The sequence below is a fragment of the Staurois parvus genome, unplaced genomic scaffold, assembly GCF_062004578.1.
Source record: "Staurois parvus isolate SC_StPar_1 unplaced genomic scaffold, SC_StPar_1.0 ptg002155l, whole genome shotgun sequence".
Taxonomy (NCBI): domain Eukaryota; kingdom Metazoa; phylum Chordata; class Amphibia; order Anura; family Ranidae; genus Staurois; species Staurois parvus.
In genome coordinates, this window is record NW_028319951.1 from 362,137 (window position 1) to 375,339 (window position 13,203).

The window sequence follows — 13,203 nt, forward strand, 5'->3', positions numbered from 1 at the left end:
CTTCTTCCTCTTCTTCATCCTCTTCTTCTTCTTCATCCTCTTCTTCTTCATCCTCTTCTTCATCTTCTTCTTCATCCTCTTCTTCTTCATCCTCTTCTTCTTCTTCCTCTTCTTCATCCTCTTCTTCTTCTTCATCCTCTTCTTCTTCATCCTCTTCTTCTTCTTCATCCTCTTCTTCTTCTTTTTCCTCTTCTTTTTTCTTCCTCTTGCAGGTCACTGCTCATGCGCAGATTTTTTTATCGGTAAAAAGATCGGCCGATTTGCCCATAATTACCGCGAAAATCAGCCGATCTTTTTCCAACTTTACCGATAAAAAAAATCTGGCAAAATACCGAAAAACGGCCGAACAATTAACCCACTAACGAGCCGAAAATTGTCCGATTTTATTTTCGGCTGAAAAATCGGCCGATTTTCGACCCATCTATGGCCTGCATTAGATTGTACGCCCCTTGAGGGTTAGGGACTGATGTGAATGTACAATATATATGTAAAGTGCTGCGTAAATTGACAGCGCAATATAAGTACCTGAAATAAATAAATAAATAGAGGAAGGCTCTATAAAGAAGGTTACACAATGCAAATGTTCTAAAAAGCTGGTTATATATTTAGCATATTCATACAATTTAGAATGTACCTGTACAGTAAGCTAAATTGCAAGTAGGTGCTCTGCTTAATTTGTACACATAATAATTATCCGGACAAGATTTAATATGCACCAATGTTGACCACATGCAGCAATTTCCACCCGAGGTAGCACAGGCCGTACGTCTTACGATCCCATCGCCAATTAGTGGATGTGATCCCTGGAGCCACATTGGAGTCATCGCGCCACATCTATATTCAGGTACGCAGTATTCTGGCATTTTGTCACCTCCCTCGCCTACAAAGCGGTACCATCCTTTCTTGTCATGGTCACATTTCCAGTAATCAACATCATTGGAAACGCTTCTCCATGGTTCCTCAAGGGTAGTGTATTTAAAGCATGGATCATAGCAAGAATAGGAACCAACGTGTTTTAAACATTCCATACCAAAACCACAAACACCGAGGGTACACTCATCCAGTTCACAAGAGAAGCCATCCCCAAAGTATCCAGGAACACACATACAGATATAAGAGCCATCGGTATTGGTGCATGTTGCATTTGGACTGCAGGCGTTTAGGTCAGAGTTGGCACACTCATCTATATCAACGCATCCCTCTCCACTATAATTATAGTAGCCAGATGGACACGCACAGGTGTAAGAACCCAATGTGTTTACACAAGTGAAGTAACCACATTTATTTGACCAGAAATAGGAGCATTCATCAATATCGGAGCAGGTAAAGCCATCTCCTATAAATCCTTCCTTGCAGGAACACTGGAGGTAGCCGAAATAGTCTTCACAGGTAGCATTAGGGTCACATTTCGAGCAGTCTGAAGTAGCTGATTAAGACATAAAGACAAAAATAGATTCATATTCTATATTATGAAAGACAAAGTTTTGCTAAATTCTACATAATATAATTTCTGCAAAAATTACTAGTATAGGTATTCCACATAATGTTAATGGAATTATTGGCCCAAATTTTCAAATAAGCAAATTCATCTGCTGAAATTGAGATTCAACAAAGCACATTTATTACATACAGTAGTTACATAGTTAATCTGGCCAAAAAAAGTCTATCTAGTTTAACCATAAAAATAAATAAATGTTATAATCCTACACCCAGAGTTGATCCAGAGGAAGACAAAAAAACCAGCAAAGCCTGATCCAATTTGCTCCTGCAGGAGAAACAATTCCTTCCTGATCCCTCGAGAGGCAGCTGGATTATTCCCTGGATCAACTTTACCTATAAATGTTAGTATCCAGTTATATTCTGTGTATCCGAGAAAGAATCCAGGACTTTTTTTTAAAGCAATCCACTGAGCTGGCCAGAACCAACTCTTGAGGAAGTCTATTCCACATTCTCACAGCTCTCACTGTGAAGAAACCTTTCCGTGTTTGGAGATGAAATTTCTTTTCCTCCAGACATAAAGAGTGCCCCCTTGTCCTCTGTGATGACCTCAGGGTGAATAACTCTACACCGAGTTCACTTATATGAACCACTTTCCCCAATGTCCTTTTTGTGAATTGGCGCCCAAAACTGAACTGCATATTCCGGATGAGTTATTACTAATGATTTGTACTGGGGTAATATCTCTCTCTCTGGAGTCTATACCTCTATTAATACAAGAGAGGATTTTGCTCGCTTTAGAAACTGCAGCTTGGCATTGTATGCCATTATTAAACTTGTGATCTACCAGAACCTTCCAGATCCTTCTCCATCATTGATTCCCCCAGATCCTTCTCCACCATTGATTCCCCCCAGATCCTTCTCCACCATTGATTCCCCCCAGATCCTTCTCCACCATTGATTCCCCCCAGATCCTTCTCCACCATTGATTCGCCCAGATCCTTCTCCACCATTGATTCCCCCCAGATCCTTCTCCACCATTGATTCCCCCCAGATCCTTCTCCACCATTGATTCCCCCAGATCCTTCTCCACCATTGATTCCCCCCAGATCCTTCTCCACCATTGATTCCCCCCAGATCCTTCTCCACCATTGATTCCCCCAGATCCTTCTCCACCATTGATTCCCCCAGATCCTTCTCCACCATTGATTTCCCCCCAGATCCTTCTCCACCATTGATTCCCCCAGATCCTTCTCCACCATTGATTCCCCCAGATCCTTCTCCACCATCGATTCCCCCCAGATCCTTCTCCACCATCGATTCCCCCCAGATCCTTCTCCACCATCGATTTCCCCCCAGATCCTTCTCCACCATCGATTCCCCCCAGATCCTTCTCCACCATCGATTCCCCCCAATTCTGCAACTGATGCACAGGAATTTTTCTTCTACTCTATTTACATAGAAACAAAGAAAAGTGACCGAAGGAAAAGATTGAATGGTCCATTTACATTGAGTGTGCCCTTTTTTTTGGGGGGGGGGGGTTGTTTTGTTTTTTTGTGTTTGTTTTTGTTAACTTTTTTTGCCTGATTATAGATATATGCTTGTCCCAAGCATGTTTGAAGCTGTTTACAAAGTATATGTATATAAAGTACACTGCTCAAAAAAATTCAAGGAAGATGCTTTGGATATTGATCTGGTCAGGTAAGTAGCAGAGGGGGTTGATAATCAGTTTTAGCTGCTTTGGTGTTAAGGAAATTAATAACAGATGCACTAGATGGGCAACAATGAGATGACCCCCAAAACAGGAATGGTTTTACAGGTGGAGGCCACTGACATTTTTTTCCCTGCTCCTCTTTTCTGACTATTTTTTACTAGTTTTGCATTTGGCTAGGGTCGGTGTCACTACTGGTAGCATGAGTACCTGGACCCTACAGAGGTTGCACAGGCAGTCCAACTCCTCCAGGATGGCACATCAATACGTGCCATTGCCAGAAGGTTTGCTGTGTCTCCTAGCACAGTCTCAAGAGCATGGAGGAGATTCCAGGAGACAGGCAGTCACTCTAAGAGAGCTGGACAGGGCCGTAGAAGGTCCCTAACCCATCAGCAGGACCGGTATCTGCTCCTTTGTGCAAGGAGGAACAGGATGAGCACTGCTAGAGCCCTACAAAATGACCTCCAGCAGGCCACTGGTGTGAATGTCTCAGACCAAACAATCAGAAACAAACAACGAACTTCATGAGGGTGTCCTGAGGGCCTGACGTCCTCTTGTGGGCCCTGTTCTCACTGCCTGGCACCATAGAGCTCGATTGGTAGCATGAGGTGATACCTGGACCCTACAGAGGTTGCACAGGCAGTCCAACTTCTCCAGGACGGCACATAAATACGTGCCATTGCCAGAAGGTCTGCTGTGTCTCCCAGTACAGTCTCAAGAGCATGGAGGAGATTCCAGGAGACAGACAGTTACTCTAGGAGAGCTGGACAGGGCCATAGAAGATCCTTAACCCATCAGAAGGACCGGTATATGCTCCTTTGTGCAGGGAGGAACAGGATAAGCACTGCCAAAGCCCTACAAAATGACCTTCAGCAGGCCACTGGTCCGGCCATGCTCACCTGACCTAAATCCAATAGAACACCTCTGGGATATCATGTTTTGGTCCATCGGACGCCGCCAGGTTGCACCTCAGACTGTCCAGGAGTTCAGTGATGCCCTGGTCCAGATCTGGGAGGAAAAACCCCAGGACACCATCCATCGTCTCATTAGGAGCATACCCCGATGTTGTCAGGCATATACACAAGCGTGTGGGGGCCATACAAACTACTGCGGACCATTTTGAGTTGCTGCAATCACATTTCATAAATATTGACTCACCTGCTGCATCATTTTTTCACTTTGATTTTCGGTTTGTCTTTGAATTCAGTCCTCTGTAGGTCGATCATTTTCATTTCCATCAAACAATGGGGCATCCTTACATTCCTAACACATTACCCAGTCTACATTAGTATAGATATCCAGCATGATATTTTTCCCATTTGAGATCTGATGTGTTTTCAAAGTGTTCCTTTAATTTTTTTGAGCAGTGTATGTAACTATTTACATAGTTACATACTTTATAAGGTTGAAAAAAAGACACCAGTTCATTCAGTTGAACCTATGTATGTGCACAGCTCCTTGAAAAAGTATTCATACCTCTTGAAATTTTCCACATTTTGTTATGTTACAACCAAAAACATAAATGTGTTTTATTGGGATTGGATGTGATAGACCAACACAAAGTGGCACATAATTGTGAAGTGAAAGGAAAATGAGAAATGGTTTTCAACATTTTTTTACAAATAAATATGTGAAAAGTGTGGCGGCATTTGTATTCAGCCCCCTTTACTCTAATACCCCTAACTAAACTCTAGTGGAACCAATTGCCTTCAGAAGTAACTAAAATATCCCAAGCTTTGAACATCTCCCGGAGCACTGTTCAATCCATCATCCGAAAATGGAAAGAGTATGGCACACCTGCAAACCTACCAAGACATGGCCGTCCACCTAAACTGACAGGCCGGGCAAGGAGAGCATTCATCAGAGAAGCAGCCAAGAGGCCCATGGGAACTCTAGAGGAGCTACAGAGATCCACAGCTCAGGTGGGAGAATCTGTCCACAGGACAACTATTAGCTGTGCACTCCACAAATCTGGCCTTTATGGAAGAGTGTCAAGAAGAAAGCCATTGTTGAAAGAAAGCCATAAGAAGTCCCGTTCGCAGTTTGTGAGAAGCCATGTGGGGGACACAACAAATATGTGGAAGAAGGGGCTCTGGTCAGATGAGACCAAAAGTGCTGTGGGGGGGGGGGGGGGGGTAATGATGTGAAAGGGGGCAGTGCTGTGTGTGAAGGAGGGGTTGATCTGAAGGGGCAGAGGACAGTACACTGGGGGGATGGTGATGATGTGAAAGGGGGTTGAGGACACTGCTGAGAATAAAGGGGTCAGTGCTGTGGGGGTGATGTGAAGGGGGGCAGTGCTGTGGGGCTAATGTAAAGGGGGGCAGTGCTGTGTGTGAGGGAGGGGTTGATCTGAAGGGGGGGGGATGATGATATGAAAGGGGGTTGAGGACACTGCTGAGAATAAAGTGGGTATGTCCTGTGAAGGGGATTCAGTACACTACTGTGAAGGGGGCCTGAGAGCACTAGTTTGAGGAGAATACTGAAGTGAAGTGGGGGATTGAGCTGCACGGGTGACTATGGACACTGATGTAAGGATGAGATTGTTATATACGGAGGGCTGTGATGTAAAGAAGTCTTCATTCCATTTGGACCTCTGCTGAAAGAAAAGTTTACTGATCGGACCTCTGGAAATTGTAGTTCAATACCCCGATCTACACTATATGTCAACCATAGATCTGCTTCTTTGAAGGAAAAATCACTTTACGGTAAATGCATTGAAACCACTTTTCCCATCTCTCAGCCCACCCGGATCATACTTGCATCAGGCAATGGTTCAGGATTTTAGCAGCTTTCACTGCAGTCAGCAGTCTATGATCCCAATGCTGGCCATGATTTTCCTATGTGATTAGATTGCTATTTGCTTTTATTGAATGCTGTGAGAGAGAAAATTCTTGGGGACCATTTACTAAACAGTAAAATTACATGGTTGCATTATTTCCTTTTTTTTTCACTTACTTGATATATTAGTAGCTGAAAAAGAGAAAATATAAAATGAGTTATGTTGCAATTCAGGAAATGAAAAAAATCAATAACTATAACTTTATTAAACTAATGTAGCTGGATGTTAGGCTGGTGAAAGGCTCTATAGATAGCACAAATGGCATCTTAGTGAATGTGCAGAAATGTGAATAATGATTAAAGCCTAACTGTAGGTTTTACATTACTTTAAATAGTTTGTTTGGGGCAAGCCAACTATTTCCATTACTAAGGAAAATGTCTGCCGTGAGCTGCATACAGGGTACAGTGCTTTGGAAGCAGTATGACGTCCTGTTCTTGGAACAATATCAAAGCTCAAGTATGCCACCAGCTCAACACAGATCTCCAGAATGGGTCTGGTAACACCAGCTGGAAATCAAGGACCTTCAAAGTGAAATATGTCACCAGCAGACCACAGATCTCCAGAAAGGGTCCTGTAACTACCAGCTGGAATCCAAAGACCTTCAAAGTGAAATATCTCACAAGCACACCACAGATCTCCCAAACGGGTCCAGTAACCATCAGCTGGAAACCAAAGACTTTCAAAGTGAAATATCTCATCAGCACACCACAGATCTCCAAAACAGGTCCAGTAACCACCACCTGACAACCAAAGACCTTCAAATTGAAATATCTCACTAGCACACCACAGATCTCCAGAACGGGTCCAGTAGCCATCAGCTGGAAACCAAAGACTTTCAAAGTGAAATATGTCACCAGCACACCACAGATCCCCAGAACGGGTCCAGTAACCACCAGCTGGAAACCAAAGACTGTCAAAGTGAAATATCTCACCAGCAGACCACAGATCTCCAAAACAGGTCCAATAACCACCAGCTGACAACCAAAGACCTTCAAAGTGAAATATCTCACTAGCACCCCACAGATCTCCAGAACGGGTCCAGTAACACTGAATGGAAACCAAAGACCTTCAAAGTGAAATATGTCACCAGCACACCACAGATCTCCAGAACGGATCCAGTAACCATCAGCTGGAAACCAAAGACTTTCAAAGTGAAATATCTCACTAGCACACCACAGATCTTCAGAACGGGTCCAGTAACACTGGATGGAAACCAAAGACCTTCAAAGTATAAAATGTCAACAGCACACCACAGATCTACAGAAAGGTTCCAAAGCTGTATTCAGTCAATAACAGAATACATTTTTGGGGCCTTGCAGGACCCTTTCATCAGGCATTTGACAACACATGTCTGAGGAAGGGGTCCTGATAGGCTCCAAAACATTGCTTCTGTTATTATGATGTAATAGCTGAATTAAGCTTCGGACCCGTTCTGGAGATCTGTGGTGTGCTGTTGACATTTTTCACTTTGAAGGTCTTCAGTTTCCAGCTGGTGGTCACTGCAGCACCCATTTACATTCACAGCCATTCTGCAGGAACATGTGTTGGGTAGACGTGTGTTTGAATTTGTGGACAAAACTAAAGCGGAACTTAACCAAAAAAGGCAAGTTCCATTTATTTACATCCTTCCCCCCTCCAGTGCCACATTGAGCACTTTTTTTTTGGGAGGAAGCGGGTACCTGGTTTTGACAGGTACACGCTCCCACTTCTGGTCAGATGTGCCGTGGTGATCTGAACCAGAAGTTTGTCCCCCTACTTCCGTCACAGCCTTTTGGAATATATCACAGGTCCCAGAAGACTGAGGGACCAGTCACAAAGCGCAGCATGATTTGCGCATGCGCAGTATTAGTCCGGCTGTGGAGCCACAAGGCTTCACTGTCGGATTCCCATACTAAAGATGTTGGCACCTGCACCTGAAGCTGACTGAAGAATTGGCTCGAGTGAGAACATCGTTGGACCCCAGGTAAGTTTCCTTAAAGTAAAAGGCAGCAGCTACAGGATTTGTAGCTGCTGATTTTTAAATTTTTTGTGGGGGGGGCCTGAAGCTCCACTTTAAGTCAAGCTCACTTCTCAGTGATTCACTGGAAGGCTTTCATTTCTATGAATGAATACAAGGCTTCCTCTGCAGGTCTGTCTTAATGCATGGGCACATCTAGGCACTGCCCAGGGGCCCCAAGTGCATAGAGTCCCCATGATAATCTTGCATCACATCATACTTGTCAACTGTCCTAGATTTGCTGAGACAGTCATGCTTTTTAATAAGCTGTCCCAGAATCATGTACTGTGCCCTCCTGATCTCAGTATAGTGCCCTCCTGACCTCTACCTGTACTGTGGCCCCCTGATCTCAGTATTGTGTCCTCCTGACTCCCCCTGTACTGTGCCCTCCTGATCTCAGTATAGTGCCCTCCTGACCTCTTCCTGTACTGTGCCCTCCTGATCTCAGTACTGTGCCCTCCTGACCTCTCCCTGTAAAGTGCCCTCCTGATCTCAGTATTGTGCCTTCCTGACTCCCCCTGTACTGTGCCCTCCTGATCTCAGTATTGTGCCCTCCTGACCCCTCCCTGTACTGTGCCCTCCTGACTCCCCCTGTACTGTGCCCTCCTGATCTCGGTATTGTGCCCTCCTGACTCCCCCTGTACTGTGCCCTCCTGATCCCAGTATTGTGCCCTCCTGACTCCCCCTGTACTGTGCCCTCCTGATCCCAGTATTGTGCCCTCCTGACTCCCCCTGTACTGTGCCCTCCTGATCTCAGTATTGTGCCGTCCTGACTCCCCCTGTACTGTGCCCTCCTGATCTCAGTATTGTGCCCTCCTGACCTCTCCCTGTACTGTGCCCTCCTGATCCCAGTATTGTGCCCACCTGACCTCTCCCTGTACTGTGCCCCCCTGATCTCAGTATTGTACCCTCCTGACTCCCCCTGTACTGTGCCCTCCTGATCTCAGTATTGTGCCCTCCTGATCGCAGTATTGTGCCCTCCTGACTCCCCCTGTACTGTGCCCTCCTGATCCCAGTATTGTGCCCACCTGACTCCCCTGTACTGTGCCTTCCTGATCTCAGTATTGTGCCTTCCTGACTCCCCCTGTACTGTGCCCTCCTGATCTCAGTATTGTGCCCTCCTGACCTCTCCATGTACTGTGCCCCCCTGATCTCAGTATTGTTCCCTCCTGACTCCCCCTGTACTGTGCCCTCCTGATCTCAGTATTGTGCCCTCCTGATCACAGTATTGTGCCCTCCTGACTCCCCCTGTACTGTGCCCTCCTGATCTCAGTATTGTGCCCCCCTGATCTCAGTATTGTTCCCTCCTGACTCTCCCTGTACTGTGCCCTCCTGATCTCAGTATTGTGCCCTCCTGACTCTCCCTGTACTGTGCCCTCCTGATCTCAGTATTGTTCCCTCCTGACTCCCCCTGTACTGTGCCCTCCTGATCTCAGTATTGTGCCCTCCTGACTCCCCCTGTACTGTGCCCTCCTGATCTCAGTATTGTGCCCTCCTGACTCCCCCTGTACTTTGCCCTCCTGATCTCAGTATTGTGCCCTCCTGACTCCCCCTGTACTGTGCCCTCCTGATCTCAGTATAGTGCCCTCCTGACTCCCCCTGTACTGTGCCCTCCTGACCTCTCCCTGTACTGTACCATCCTGATCTCAGTATTGTGCCCTCCTGACCTCTCCCTGTACTGTGCCCCCCTGATCTCAGTATTGTGCCCTCCTGACTCCCCCTGTACTGTGCCCTCCTGATCCCAGTATTGTGCCCTCCTGATCCCAGTATTGTGCCCTCCTGATCCCAGTATTGTGCCATCCTGATCTCAGTATTGTGCCCTCCTGACCTCTCCCTGTACTGTGCCCCCCTGATCTCAGTATTGTGCCCTCCTGACTTCCCACGTACTGTGCCCTCCTGATCTCAGTATTGTGCCCTCCTGATCCCAGTATTGTGCCCTCCTGACTCCCCCTGTACTGTGCCCTCCTGATCCCAGTATTGTGCCCTCCTGATCCCAGTATTGTGCCCTCCTGATCCCAGTATTGTGCTCTCCTGACTCCCCCTGTACTGTGCCCTCCTGATCCCAGTATTGTGCCCTCCTGACTCCCCCCTGTACTGTGCCCTCCTGATCTCAGTATTGTGCCCTGCTGACTCCCACTGTACTGTGCCCTCCTGACCTCAGTATTGTGCCCTCCTCATCTCAGTATTGCGCCCTCCTGATCCCAGTATTGTGCTCTCCTGACTCCCCCTGTACTGTGCCCTCCTGATCCCAGTATTGTGCCCTCCTGATCCCAGTATTGTGCTCTCCTGACTCCCCCTGTACTGTGCCCTCCTGACCTCAGTATTGTGCCCTCCTGATCTCAGTATTGCGCCCTCCTGACTCCCCCTGTACTGTGCCCTCCTGATCGCAGTATTGTGCCCTCCTGATCTCAGTATTGCGCCCTCCTGACTCCCCCTGTACTGTGCCCTCCTGATCGCAGTATTGTGCCCTCCTGATCTCAGTATTGTGCCCTCCTGATCTCAGTACTGTGCCCTCCTGATCTCAGTACTGTGCCCTCCTGATCCCAGTATTGTGCCCTCCTGATCCCAGTATTGTGCTCTCCTGACTCCCCCTGTACTGTGCTCTTTGTGTTGATTAGTCTTTGATTTATGGCATGTTTTCTTATTGTTTAAAATCAATTTTTTTTAAAATACTAATAAATATATGTTTAATTTTATTAATTATTTATACTTTAATTTGAGTGTAGGTGAGTAATAGGGACAGGCTGGTAGGGCCCCAGGGCATTACATTGCCCAGGTGCCCATGATGCAATTAGGATGGCCCTGGATAGCGGAGGTGGAGAGGTGGGTGGCTGATCTCATGATCTCCACCTTAGCCATTCAGAGGAAGCCTTGCATTCATTCATAAAACTACAACGCTTTCTGTGAATGTTTGAGCAGCACTCGGTCCAACTCATTTCATTACGGGAATTGGGCGGGATGTCCCCTGTGCCACTGCTGGAACCAAGGGCGGACTGACCATTTGGAAACTCGGGCACTGCCCGATGGCCCGGGGTCAGTAGGGGGCCCCATGAGATGACCCTGGTACCTTTTTCATAGGCTTTTTTGAGTTTGGGCAAGAACACAGGGGCCCCATGATCCCCTATTGCCGGGGGGCCCCCATGAGTTGTCAGTCCGCCCCAGGCTGGAACACAGTCCTGTATAAGCTATATATAGCACCAACTACATACAGTATACAGTGCTGTGTTCCATATACTGTATGTATCTAATGCTACATATAGTTCATACAGTGCTAATGGCAGCTGAATTTCTTAGTGATGGAAGTTGGTCCAAGCTGGCCCAAACAAACTAAAATAATACAAAATCTGGAAAGATGTAAACGGGGTGTGAGGTGTTAATCTTTCCAGCCCAAGTTACAAAGAACCTATACAATTCTATCAGTCCCCATATGTCAGCAGTGGAATCTGTGTGGACAGCATAAGTGGCTAAGTGGTTAGCACTTCCACCTAGCAGTCTGAGGGTCATTGGTCCAAATATCAACCACGGCACTGCCTACTTGGAGTTTGCATGTTCCCCCCTGTGGGTTTCCTCCCACACTCCAGAGGCATGCTGGTAGGTTAATTAGCCCTAGTATGTATGAATGTGAGTTAGGGACCTTAGATTGTACGCTCCTCGGGGGCAGGGACTGATGTGAATGAACAATAAATATGTAACGCGTTGCTTAAATTGACAATATTATAAAAGCATCATAAATTTGGTAAAATTAATGTAATTGCAAAATCTCTGTTTTCCTAAGAAATTTTTTTTGAATGCCTTGACACACATACTTCAAATTGTTGTGGTAAATCTGTTGCAAAGTTTCTTTCTTGGGGCTTGAGAGTGCAAAATCTGGTGCGGCACTGCCTAGAAACCAATGAGCTTCCAAGTTTTATTGTCAAAGCTTAAGTAAACAAGCTGAAGTTGGAAGCTGATTGGCTACCAGTCACAGCAGCACCAGATTTTGCACTCGCCCGCTTTAGTACATCAACCCCCTGAAAGATGTAGGGCATAGGCCCCATCTCTAGTCATACCCATATGCTAGATTGGGGCACCCCCCAAAAGATGTAGGGCATAGGCCCCATCTCTAGTCATACCCATATGCTAGATTGGGGCTGCCAACAAAAGATGTAGGGCAAAGGCCCCAACTCTAGTCATACCCATATGCTAGATTGGGGCACCGCACAAAAGATGTAGGGCATAGGCCCCATCTCTAGTCATACCCATATGCTAGATTGGGGCTGCCAACAAAAGATGTAGGGCAAAGGCCCCATCTCTAGTCATACCCATATGCTAGATTGGGGCACCCCACAAAAAATGTAGGGCATAGGCCCCATCTCTAGTCATACCCATATGCTAGATTGGGGCTGCCAACAAAAGATGTAGGTCATAGGCCCCATCTCTAGTCATACCCATATGCTAGATTGGGGCACCCCACAAAAAATGTAGGGCATAGGCCCCATCTCTAGTCATACCCATATGCTAGATTGGGGCTGCCAGAAAAAGATGTAGGGCATAGGCCCCATCTCTAGTCATACCCATATGCTAGATTGGAGCTGCCAACAAACAGCTCCTGCTGGGCCCCAGCTCCCTCGATGGGGTCTGGTATGGGAGTACTGTCTGAAACCCCCCATTAGCTGCCTACTGTAACAACGCATTGGGGTGCATCACAAGTTACATGTCTTTGGAGTGGGGGAGGAAACTGGAGTATCTGGAGGAAATCCACACAGGAACAGGGAGAACATGCAAACCCCATGAAGGTAGTGCCTTGGTTGGGATTCAAACCAACAACCCTAGTGCTGACCACTTAGCCACTGTGCTACCCTTGCAAGAACATGTAGTAAAGCATACATTCCACCACACACTGCCATGGCATAGAAATGTAAATGGGCCCTTAAGTCTATGCCTCTGTGCACATTATATTTTTAAACTTAACTCCATCGCGTTGACACCTCCTGACCCTTTAAGAGCTTCTAGATGCCAGCAGGCATTTGGGTCATGTGACCGCTGTGATTGGCTGAAACAGCGGTCACTGCGCTTATTATGTTATATTTTTACATTTAGCTCCTTCGCGTTGATGCCTCCTGGCTCTTTAAGAGCTTCTAGATGTCGGGAGGTGGGGAATCGGGTCAGGTGACAGCTGTGATTGGCTGAAACAGCGGTCATATGTTTGGAAAGCTCCCAATGGAAAGTATGAATCAGTAG

The 13,203-nt window shown here is 46.5% G+C and overlaps 1 protein-coding gene across 1 annotated transcript in view; it reads right to left on the reverse strand.

Moving 5' to 3' along the window:
- Positions 1–581: 581 nt before the first annotated feature.
- Positions 582–13,203, reverse strand: part of LOC149432409 (uncharacterized) — a 65,437-nt gene continuing 52,815 nt past the window's right edge. The window contains exon 8 of the mRNA XM_089665232.1: positions 582–1,426. Within this exon, the coding sequence (XP_089521358.1) occupies positions 624–1,426 (803 nt within the window). The 3' untranslated portion in view covers positions 582–623. The remainder of the gene's footprint in view (positions 1,427–13,203) is intronic.